Here is a 12,681-nt window from a genome sequence, read left to right on the forward strand (position 1 = left end):
CCTTAACATTGACGGAGGGCCCTGTGGATAAATGACTATAATTCAGAGTGTGTTCACTTCAAGCGAGGGGCTTAACTGCTCTGCAGACACCTGTTCGGCTCGACAGAGGAGCCTTTCACTGAGGACAGGTGCCTCGGCAGCGAGCCGCCAACTTCCCGCTCCCAGCTGCTCTGCTTTCAGACCTCGGACAGAGATTCCTCACATGCCTTCCTGTCAGCCCCGAAACCCTAAAGACTACTCCCTGATGCAAACAAGAGGCATTTAGTCGACAAAACAAGAGCATGTGGTTTAAGGCGCATAAGCTGCATGCAAAAAGCTGCATTAGGGCACATTTCTTACTCGGGGATAGATTACAGATGTTTTGTGTAAAAGTATGCCTAAGTTTCACTTCCTTCATGAATAAGAAGACATCACCGTCAATACAAAGAAGTCTGACGAAGATTCAAGTAACATAAACTCACAAAGCTGCTGCATCATCAAAATTACTTCTCTGAAATGTTTCCACAGTCATTATTAGTCCAAGCTGACATCTTCATCACCCTAACCAGTTCGAATTCTATCTGCTGGCAGATTACTTCACCGATTATTTGATGAAATTTTGGCGAGAACGGTCCAAACAGTCCACTGCTGACTGTTAAATATAAAAAAACTAAATACAAGCCAGAAAACCTCACAGTTCAGCTGCTGAAACTAGAAAATGTTCAGTATTTTTGCCTGAAAATGACTCGTTAATCAGCCCTAATTTGAGGTTTGATGGCGTCTGCTTGCACTTTCCAGATGCGATTTCAGCCTTACAGCTTCAAATGAGAAAGCGCCCTGCTGGAATAATCTGTGTGAGAGTCAAAACACGTGTGTCGGTGCGCTGGGTCCGTCAGCTCGGTGACCTGTGCACAAGACAAACACGCTGAACGAGCGGGGAGTCGATTAGTGCGATAGGGGAGCAGATGGAGCCGGGCTGAACACTCAAACCTTAAAGTATCTACCGCTGAACCCTAAAATCATACATATATTATTATCTGAGCCGCTTCACATAGCATGCATACTCGGGCACATGTAAGCACTAGTCATGCTTTTCAGATCTGGGCCAGTTGGCTGTGGTCCAGCACCAGGGCTGGGCTGAGCAACTCGGTCCCAGCATGCTCGCTGTGCGAGGAGCAAGGTGCTTCAATGCATAGCAGGAATGTTTTCAGCCTTTGTTTGGGCGCAAAGGGCTGCGGGATTCATTTAAAGGAGCTCTTATAGGCAAGGGCAAGTCGAGGCATGTCTATAACGGCTTCTTATTGGGCCTCACGAACACTCAGGAATATATTCACAGGCATATTCACATGGCTACAGGCAAACCAGGCATCTACTGGGAAACATTACATCCTATTTACACAGCCTTGGCTGCCACCTCTGCGGGTTAAGGTACAGGCAAGCCAGTGGTTTCCCCCCCTCTTTTTTTGCCTTGTTTATCGTGTTTTGGGTGAATAAATAAATAAATTACTCAACTCTTTACTCCTTAAAAGCTAACTAGGACTAACCCTTGAAGCTCTCTTCTGAGCTGAACAGTTTCTGTCATATTCAGGCCTGCATATAAACCAGATGACTCAGTGTGCATCACAAGTTAGTGAGGGTGGTCTCTGCTTGGATAACCCTGAAAACTATTGTTAATACCGAGGTTTCAAAACTAAAATAACTAAACGCCAAAACTTCCGGTCCATGCATAGTTGGATTTTTTTCCCCATTGAGGGTTTTATGCAGATCCTTGAGGGTATTAGCGCATAACAAAGCATAACATTCAGAAACCATAAATCAGTGTTATCTAAAAAACACAGAAGATTGGTGAAATCAGTTTGATGTAGCAGGAAAATCAGTCGATGATATGGGGATTGAACAAATTTCCTGGTTATCTTCCGAGACATTTCTTCAGTTCTTCGCAGTTTTGTTGAGACGGCCTCGTTTGACCTGCTGTGCAGTTGCTAATGTTCACTATGCTTCATGTGAACCTAGTATTGATATTAATGAGTCATTTAGCTGAATTAATATCTCCCTAAGCCTGTTAAATTACTTTAACTACCACCACATAACTGTCAGTTACAGCCACAATGTAAAAAATGTTTTCTAAAGAGCAACTAATCCGTTAATTATCACTTTTAGCCCTAATTTTACCTACAAATAATCGTCCTGTTCGCCCGCCTTACCTGTTTTTAACCATACTTACAGAGTCAGTGACTACAGTCTCATGACAGCCAATAAAAACAACCACAACTGCACAACAAAAGCTATATTGTAACAAACTACGTCTTCATTGTAAGTACTATGAACCAAATCTGCACTTGTAATAAGCCGCAATTTGCTTTTATCTCAACAAACCTATATTTCATTTTTAGGCTGTTATACCAGCACTTCATCAGGTAACATGAATCCATGATTTGAAGTCATTCAAGTGGATGGAAGTTGACTCACTTTCCCTAAACCGCAAATTAACCTTCATCTAAACATTCTGACACAAACCACAAACAGCAGTGGAAACAGTGTGTGGGGTCAGATAGTCAGGCTTCATGGAGAAGTCAGCAAAAGCCTCCGAAGTCATTCAGGATGTGTTCCTGTCTGAGCTCGCATAATCAGTTTCAGGGGCCTTTCAGAAGAGAAGAATTATTATTATTAAAAAACAAATTAAAAACGCGTCCAGATGACACAACCTGAATGCAAAACATCTCCATCAGAAGCCCAAAGTGGCTCCGAGTTTCATCCCAACCCGAGCGCACGCTCTCGTTTCTTTACATCCGTCAAAATATGAATCTCATAATGACATCTTTTCTCTACTGGAGGGCCTCTGCAGCTGTGTGAACTGGCCGCGGCGCTTTCTCTCAGCAATGTCATCATCACAGCTGCATCTCTAAAGCCTCTCTCCGCTTCCTCCCAGGAGACAAGCGTCTTATCCTGAAACAGCCCCGACTCACATCCATCCATCAGTCTCAGGAGTGAACGACTTCCATAAACGTGTTTTTGTTCTCTCTGCTGCACTTTTTTTTTTTTTCATTGGGGGAAGAAGTGGGTTCACAAGAGAACAGGGGTATGTAAGCAAAGTCATTTGAAGCCTGTTGTGGTCGCAGCCCAAAAACAACAAATTTAATCTGACTGTGTAATAATTCAGTCTGTTTGCTGTTTATAACAAGCATTACAGAAGGTTGCAGATCATTTCATCCTCTCATGTCTAAACACGGATAATTACGGGCTATTAGATGTCAACATCCATTTCCTTACACCCATGAGACATGGCAATTTGAGGTCGTTTCCTTTTATTTTTCGGGATTATATTCTCAGACTTAGATCTTCAGCTAATGTGCAGCTAAACTGAAACAACACTGGTTGCAACAGGAATGGGTGCTTAGTTCTTACAGACGCGATTATGGATCAAGAACATGTGTGAAGCCACCGGGTGGCTGCAGCTGTAGTTCAAAAAGCACAAAATGAACCAAACTACATTGGTTGAGGATCATATTTTTCTCCGTTTTCATGTTGCGCTGCAGCTGAACTCGATTGCTTGGGCTGTAAACTTGGTCCACGTTAAACTTTAAACATCAGTGACTTTCCATGCAATCATTAGTTTCAAAGTCCAGCCGTGTGGTGAGCTCAGGGAGTTTCAGTGACTAACTTCCTTGTCAGTAATTGCTGCTAGAATTAGAAAGGTGTGGGTGTCACGCCTTCACAGCAGCTGGTCACTGCTTCTCGACTCTACAGGTACATTTAGGTGGCATTCAGAGCACCTACTGCTGTTTTTCCAGACAAACGCTGCAGTGTCCCGCTCCATGTTTTTTCTCTGCACGCCTCTTTATCCTCTGACTCATTCTATGCATTGATGTGTTAAAGTTTATGGGACCCTTTCCAGCTCCATCACCCCGAGTGCAACAGCTGACAGCGGCTTGATTGCACAGCTCTGAGAGGCCTTCACAGACCCCAAAGTGTAGAGCGGAGGCCTCGCCTGAACACAGCATCCCTCTGTGCGCTGCTCGCTGATCACTGTTGAGGCTCCGGATCTGGACCCAGGAAGCCTGTGCAGTGTTGGGACACCTGCGGGGGGACTGTGAATGTCTCTGTGACAGGACCGCAGGATGGAAATGGCAGCGAACACGCAGTCATTCACCAGTCATCCATGGCTCTGCTCCCATTCAGACACAGACACCCACTGAGGCACAAAGACCCAGCTGCCTCAAGTGGCAGACTTACACACAACATTGAGCACTAATACACACAGCTCCATTAAGCCCTTTAAGAAACGTCCTGTCACTGCAGCCAGAGTGCCCCTCTATACATCCCTTTGGACAGAAGGGAATTCTTCACAAAGTTAAAAGGGGGACGACACATTTAGATCATCGTGTGCCAAACAGGCCAAATGCTCTGAGCTCAGATCACACCTGTTTAGTGTTTTGGTTAAATCCAGAACTAGTTTAAAAAGGCCCAATCCATCTGAATCATGCCTCCAAGCTTAATAATGCTGGCATTGTGATTCTGACAGCTGCACATAACAAAGACAGACGTCAAACTCAAACAAGTGGTGCTTTTACACACCTGAGTCACATGCAAACTTTGTTTTTCTGCCCTGTTCCTACAGTCTGTTCAGGCTCTGATGATAAAACCTGCATGTGTTACACTCAGAATATGGATGAAAAATCAACGAGGGACTCGATAAAGAATCAGACCTGTGAGGTGTATTTTAATCAATATCCATCCCTAGTCTTAGAATCACATCCTAACAAAGCAGCTTCAGTAAAAGAGCAAATACAGTCTTTACAGAAACTTTATAAGCCACTGATTAAAACAGCTTTGATGAGGAAATTTCATCAGCACAGATATTGTTTACTTTTTTGGAAAATTAGCTTTCACACTGAAAACTGAATGAGAATATCCGAGACTCACATCCACACCTATGCCCCATTAAACTAACGAGCATGCCTTTGGGCTGTGGCAGGAAACCGGAGCACCTTCAGGAAACTTATTCTGGACAAGCTCCACACAGAAAGATCCCAGGAACTCAGAACCCCTCAGCTATGAGGTGATAGTGAGGTAACCACTGTACCATAGTGTCGCCCACGACTTAAAGAATTCACCACACCCGACCAAGAAGTCATCTGGCAAATAACTCACTTCCATATAGAAGGGCTGGTCTACTTTTTTCACATAAAGACAAAGGAAAGTAATTTTATTATAGATTTATGTTTTGAAAATAAAGGGTTTGGCTTTTTAACAAAGCAATAAAAGAGTTGTTGACTGTAATGTTAGAGCAATTCATTAATTCATTGAAAAAGTAGCCAATCAGACAATCATTATAGCAACAATTTAGCCGTTTCATTAATCATTTAAATAGTTTATTAAGCAAAAATGCTCATGCTAAGCTTTTAATAAGTCCACTTGGCTTCTTGGAAACACTTCCAATCGGGTGACTTATCAGTTTTTTTACTACCACACTGCCCACATATTAGATTAGACAGATGCTAGAGGAAGGAGAGTGATGTATGAGGCGTTCTGTGGCTGTGCATCAGGACATCCACAGTGTAAAAAACGTGGGAGAGCACAGCTGAAAAAGTGAGTATCACCTACATCAGTGAGGAGGGGGGGGGGGGAATGCTGTGCTACACACAGAGGACATGTCAAAGTTAAAACGAATCAAGGTCTGCTGCGAAAAACACTGGCCTGGCTTTCGGACAGTGAATAATCGAGCTGTGAAAAATTCTCACATTAGCCCACTTTGGAGCCACTCGTGACTCCGGGTAAGTCAGCAGTTGTGCTGTACGAATGCACGGAGGGCCTGTAGGAAGAGATGCTCCCGAGCTGAACAAACCAATTACACCCCTGTCAAGGCCGTGGCGCTGCACTGCATCATCCCCACAGAGGCCCCACAGTTACACTGTGAGGCTTTACTCTGGCTCAGGCGTCCCGGCACTGCCGAGCCGTGAGGCCTGGCATGTGTGGCTCGATCATAAGCCCAACTATTAAGTGTTTATTCCCCTTTATTAGAGCAGCAGTGTAGCTAAAACAAAGTCTGCCCTGGTCAGTAGACACTGAACAACTGAAGCATGTGACTCCTATTTGATTGCAGAGTGTGTTAAAGCTGCAGGGCAGGGCTGCTTTTACCCCATGACTCTCCCTTCAGAAGACTGTGTGTTGGAGGGGGGGGAACCTCCAAGACTGCTGCTGCTGCACATTCCTCACAAAGCGGAAACACAGGCCATTAGCATCACATGCTAACAGAGGCTGCTCAGACATAGTAGAGCCACAACGCTTCATGTGTTTCCTTGAGTGCCTCTCAGGGACGTTTCACTCCACTGTGACATTCTTTGAAGTGGAAATACAGGATTAGCCTCCTCGTGGTGCTTTAAATAACCCTACATGGCATTTATAAGCTGCATATGAACAAAATAAATGGTTTAAAAGGTGATAGGAAATTTTATCTTTACACGCATGGCTTATATCTGCGTACAGGTATAATACAAAATATTTATATAACATATTGGCACTGTTGCCTCATATTAAGAATGTCCTAGGTACAAATCCTGCCCCGAGCGAAGGAGTTTGCATGGTCTCCCTGTGCCTGCATTGGCTCTCTCCAGGTACTCCCGTTTGTCTCCAAAGACAGGCTAATTGCTGATGCTCAATTAGCCCTAGGCGTGAATGTGAGCATGAACGGACCTGTGCAGGGTGTACTCCACATCTCACCCTATGACAGCTGGGATAGGCTCCAGCCTAGGATGTCGTCACATCGACGCTTATTACAGCCTGCACCTGACAAGTACTGTCACATTAGGACTAAAAGTGAAACCAAAACTCGGAGGAGACATGGAGCATGACTAACAGAAGAAGGCATTGCATCGTGGTACAGATCGGGATCAATTTCCTTAAAATTACAAAGATGGTGCATTAACCCTGGTAGTTGTTGCACTCTGCATGTCCTCGTGCCATTACTGTCATTTGCTATCATGTCAGTTCTTCTCATGAGGAATTTGGTTATTAAGCACGTATCACTCACCACATAGCGTGTTATAACCCAGTTATATTGCTCCATATAAATTTCTAAATAAGTCAGAGGGATTATTTCTTGAGAAAGGATGATTAACACTCCAGCAATGTCATGCATTTGCTTACTTGCGGCTTGTTGTGACAGAGCAGTGGGTCTCCGGAGATGGTGACAGAGCCGTCCATGTGAAAGTGGGCATACCGGCCAAGCAAGCCTGGACTGGATGTGACACAGCCCTCAATAACTTCAGAGACAGGATCAGCTGAGTTGCACAATGGGCAATGCATTAGCTAACTACTGACTGTCAGCCTCAATAAACTTGAACCGTGCTCACAAAAGGCGCACACGCTCGACGGCCTCGACTGGCACACTTTGTTAATTAAAGAGGTGAGAACGAAGCCTGTCGGCTGTTTCATGACGGCGGAAGAGCTGCTAAAACACTATTTGCTGTTCACATAGATGTTTATTTATGCTTTAATCTACCTGGGAAGTGAAGCAGGAAATCTCCTTTGAAGCACGATCAGAGTTCCCACTGTGACCTTGTGCGTCATTTTGATTCTATTATTATAAATCTGAATGTGGAAACTGTTTATTTAGACATCTTAGTGTCACTATCACACATCTCAGGGCTCAGAAAATAGCTTTTTTAAGTGGCTCATAACAAATTTGGGGACATCAGGATCAGAATATTGACTTAGAGGTACAGTTTTAAAAGCTTATATACATTATTCTGTGCTCATGTCTGCAGTTATTAGGCCAATAATATAGGGATTTATTATCTGGTGTAAGATCATATTTGTTAATAAGTCGGAAATAGAGAGTTTTAACCTTGTATACAATGGGTGCTAAAAAGTCTAACGCCTAAGTTTACTGAGCAGAGGTGTAAATACTTTTAAGTATTGAATGATGTTCTGATCAATGGCCAACAGATGACCTGTGAACATTAGTAAATATTGATAAAACTACCACCCACATTTTAGCTCCTTTACTCAGGATGTGTTATTAAAGAGGAGATGCACTTCCAGTAAGGCTCTCCACTCACTTGATGTAGGTCATGTAAACTGTACAGGGAGGAATCATATTATATGACATCTCAACCACGCAGGGGCACAATGTTACTCAACTCAAAACTTTAACAAGTTGAGAAACTTTAGTTAAATTCAGTCTGTGGGAGTTAAAGAAAAAAAAAAAAGAGCGTAAACTGGAGGACGAACACGGAGGCGGACGGGATGAGGCAGACAAAGCGTCGGGCCAAACTCATTGATCAGCAGCAACACTGTTCCTCCCGCGCTCCCTTTGTTCAGCACTCTTTCTGCTTTTCAACCAGATGCAATCTACTGCTGTTTAGTAATCCAGAGGAGGCTTCCCGATGACTCAAAACACTGCAAACCAGCAGCTCACGACAAACTAGCTAATATATTCATAGCGTCAATCCACCTCTGTGCTGTCAACGTGTTCTGACACAGGAAGCCTGACTGAATGATCACCAAATAAGACATCAGTCTTTCCTGAAAGCAAGTGGAGCTTACAGAGAAGTTATCCCAGTTTCCCTCGGGGTGTCTTCATGTTTCATCAAGTAAAACCGAAGACTGGTCTCAGCTAAATAGCTGATTTTATAACTGACGTTAAACTGCAGATCAGCTTGACAGGAAAAATCACAAACCAAGAAACCGCAGCATTTTTATGACTCATAAAACTACATTTGAACAATTATAATGTGACGTTTAACTATAGCAAAGCATCAGACACTGCAGACAGTCGTCTTCAATGTCTCAAACAAAAGCAACTTTGTGTTTTGTCTTTCTTGATTTATCCTTCCATTTAATCACTGCAGCTCAGATCTGAATCATCACAGCAGCTGTCACCCATATCCCATCCAGACTCCATAACATAAAAACAATAGAACAATAGTCTGAACGAAGAGACCAGATCTACTTTTATTCAAATCTGATGTGTGAATTCAGTTTTCAGCCTACACATGAAACAACTAACGATCATATTTCCAATAATTCAAATATTTAGCACAAAACACTACAAATGTTCTTCAGTCCCATCCCATTCACTTTAATCTACTACGCCAGCAAATTCTCAAATCGAGGAGGAATCAAGTTCTGACGGCACTTTTGCTCAAAAAAAGAAAAGAAATGTTGTAATCAGACAGCTTTTCCAAAACAGTGTGAGTCACATTTAGACCGCACTGTACAGATTTAAAAAAAAAGAAAAAAGAAAAAAAAGGAAATAAAAACCAAGCTTATGAACGACAACTCCCACAATCAAGTCTTTAGACCTTCTAGTGTGGAGGGCAAACACTAAGCAGCTTAAACTAACAGACGCAACTGTAACACACAGATCAGATCTTTTATTTAATTGGCTAACTCTGTTCAAAAAAACAAACAAACAAAAAAAAAAGTTCTCAATGTTTCAAAGTCCACAACCAACAGGGAAACAACACAAATGGAGTTAAGGTAAAATGAGACAACACAAAGAAAAGCAGGAAATTCTAAACCCTTTAAAAACAGATATTTTGGTCAAAAATTTGATTTTTCCCCCATCATCATCGTCATCATTATTATTACTCCTACAAATTTTAGTTATCAGTGCACCAGAATATTTCAAGGTTAATTTTGACCTTAAAAATAATCTTTTCAGTTTATAAAAAAATATTTAAGTATTAACTAAATTTGTTAACCTGTTTGTTTCCTGTTTTAAATCTTTGTGATGTGGCTTTCAGGGCCATTTTTTTTTTTATATATAACAATGCATACTTCAATCCCAGCAATAATTATTGGTTGAATCCCAATTTTATAGTTTACAAAAGACAATGAATTCTTAAAAATCAAATCAAACCTGGTTTGTTCAGTCGGATTCAACAGATTTTTTTGCAGCATCGATAAAAGTTGAGGTTTAAAGGGAAATGCATGAACCTCCACCTCCTTAGAGATTAAGTAGAGCGCTTTTCTGCACACATTTTAATGCAACTAAACATCACATAAACACAAATCAAAAGTCAACTATCTGAACGCATCTACTACTTTACATGGTGACACTGCAGCCAATCAGGCTGGAGAAGAAGCTCCTGATGCAGGTGTGTGTGATCTGCAGGTAAGCTGTTGGGGGATTCTGTGTTTTACTTGAGAGTCCTGTAGGTGTAGTGGGATAATTAGCAACAGGGCCATCTTTAAAAGGAACAAAACAAAGACTCTGTTTGTAGGGATCTTAACACTGAGTCCAGTGTTATACAGATTAAAAGGTGAGGAGGTCTGCCATCCTGCTGACCTCTGAGCGAAAGGTCCCTCAGCGGCCCCCAGATGCCCCCGACCAATGAACCACTGTCTAATCCTGGACTAGAGAACATACTCAAACACACACATACACAACCCACGCAGACTCATCCACCCCAGGCCAGAAACACAGACAGGATGGGGAGGCAGGGGCCCTCTGCAGGACACAATCACCACAGCATAAAAAATTAATGTAAAAGGGGGGGAAAACCCCAAACTTTAACATAAAGATTACACTCGTAGAAAAAAAATATAATCTGCGCATTAATGAGTCTAAGCGATAATTAACACTGATGAAGTATTATTCCAGGCTAAAGCTGCACATGCAGAGAGAGAAAAAAAAAAAAAAAAAACACACCTGACATCAAGAAGAGGAGGGTTAAAGCCAGGCATTGTTTACCAGGCCTCATATTGTGTTATTGCTCTGGGCAGCAGCTACACAATGGACCAACATTAATGCAGACCCAGGCAAGACGGAAGAAAGGTGAGTAGGGCACACCTTCCCATGCTTTTATTTACTGCTGCTCGACCGAAACTACGCCAGTAATTTCCGGTGTCGCCTGCAAAGAGGTGGATCCCTGTGCACACAAACACACAGCATACCTCAGAAATTCTTGCAGGCAGGTGTCACAGAAGCGGTGTCCACAGGTGGACACTTGGACCGGCTCCCGCATCGCTTTGCTGCAGAGCGGACACTGGAAGCGTCTCTTTGGCTTCTCCAGGAACTTGTAATCAAACCCGGGCATGGCTGCAGGTTCTGTCGCTTTTGTCGGGCCTACGGCTGCAGGTTAAAGGTACAAATGTCCTCTCGATCCCCCGCAAACGGGGCTGTCTAGCTGCGCTGCCGTGAAGCCGATGAGGGGTTCATATCACGTCCCTTCCGCCGCCGACGGAACGGGCTCTGCAGCTTCGTCCTCCCGCAGTGCTCAGCTGTCTGACGGCAACAAAGGCTGGACGGTCCGAGACAGGCTGGAGAAACGGTTCTCCCTCCGCAGGGTTTGTGTTGGCCGGCAGAGCTGCTACAGCTGTGCGGATGACTCCTCTGGTGATGCAGAACTGACACACTGAGAGCAAAGCAAGAGCCCTCCGTCTGTTTAGGTGCACCGAGTCCCGCCTCCTCCTCCTCCTCCTCCTCCAGGCAGGAGGAGTCAAGGAGCTAAAACGCTCTGTTCACACCATTTTATCTCTGTGATCCCTTCTTTATGAGGCTTTAGTCGAACCTTTGTCCGGCTACAGTGGGCTCTCATCGTTATTTCATTTCACATTTGATAATTATCAATGTTTATTTATCAGCTTAGACGCCATCGGGGTCCACATAAAGTGTCGGAGAGGGATAATAAATAAATAAATAAATAAAAAATACTAAACATACACAGTGCCAGCTGGTGAAGTCACACGTGAGAGAGGTTTTGCAGTAAAGATGTAAATTAAATAAAGAAAAACTGAATCCAAGTCAGACACCTACAGCACAGTCAGAGGGGAGAGGCGCCCTCTGGCGATGGAGCAGCACACCAGCCTGGTATCATTTCGTTTCACGCTTAAATGTTTCATATAAATGCTTCATTAAAAATAACCCCTGACGTCTGCTGTTATACTCATAAAATGAAATAAACATCCGGATGTCATTTCGTTCACGGTGTCAATAAAGCGCACAGCTACACATCTGGATCGGTTTTCACCTGCTGTATTGCCACCGGATTACATCACCATTACATCATCACACAGGACAACAAAGGCAGCTGAGCCATGTCCCCAGAAAAGGTGAATAAGTCTGGAATAATCTTCACCGAGGAAGAAATACCCACTGATTAAAAATAACTCAATGTGTTTATAGTATTAAAGTACATATTCATGACAGAGTAAAGAGAAGGGTAGAGGAGGTTAATGTTTCATTTTTTGCTCACTTGTAATAAAAAAGTCTGTCTTTTTAAATGTTCTGTATCGCAATAAAAGCCATAACACAAGAAAATGTCACTGTGAGTCAAATTTAATGTGAATGTAAATATAAAAAATACATGCATATTTTAAAAAAAAGCAGCAGTGGAAATGAGCATTTTGAGGTGCTTGTACTTGAAACTGTTTTCTGGGATTATTTTGGTTTGTTTATATGGATATATATATGCATTAAAATCTTTATCAGAGGTGAGTCTTGGCCCAAACTTAGAAGCGACTACCTGCTTGAAGATCAAGGAATTTTTGGAACGATATTTCAGCGCTGTGAGACATCTGGTGTCATCAAAAATACCTATCAAAGTGAAATCAGACATCACCTTGATGTTTACGAGAAAATATCACAAACTAATCCAGATGCAGATTAGTAAGTAAAATTGATTTATATAGCGCTTTCTAAGAAAAAGAGTCACAAAGTGCTTTACAGAGATATCAGGAGAAAAACAAACAAAA

General features: G+C 42.7%; 1 protein-coding gene across 2 annotated transcripts in view; it reads right to left on the bottom strand.

Annotated features, from left to right (window-relative positions):
- Nucleotides 1-11,429, bottom strand: part of traf4a (tnf receptor-associated factor 4a) — a 36,815-nt gene extending 25,386 nt beyond the window's left edge. The window contains exon 1 of one of the 2 annotated variants that reach the window (XM_003440272.5): nt 10,882-11,429. In XM_003440272.5, the coding sequence (XP_003440320.1) occupies nt 10,882-11,024 (143 nt within the window). In that variant the 5' untranslated portion in view covers nt 11,025-11,429. Of the gene's footprint in view, nt 1-10,636; nt 10,811-10,881 lie in introns of those variants that run through there. The other variant, XM_025898526.1, reaches the window with a different exon arrangement.
- Nucleotides 11,430-12,681: the final 1,252 nt, after the last annotated feature.

The sequence above is a fragment of the Oreochromis niloticus genome, linkage group LG14 (assembly GCF_001858045.2).
Source record: "Oreochromis niloticus isolate F11D_XX linkage group LG14, O_niloticus_UMD_NMBU, whole genome shotgun sequence".
NCBI classification, from domain to species: domain Eukaryota; kingdom Metazoa; phylum Chordata; class Actinopteri; order Cichliformes; family Cichlidae; genus Oreochromis; species Oreochromis niloticus.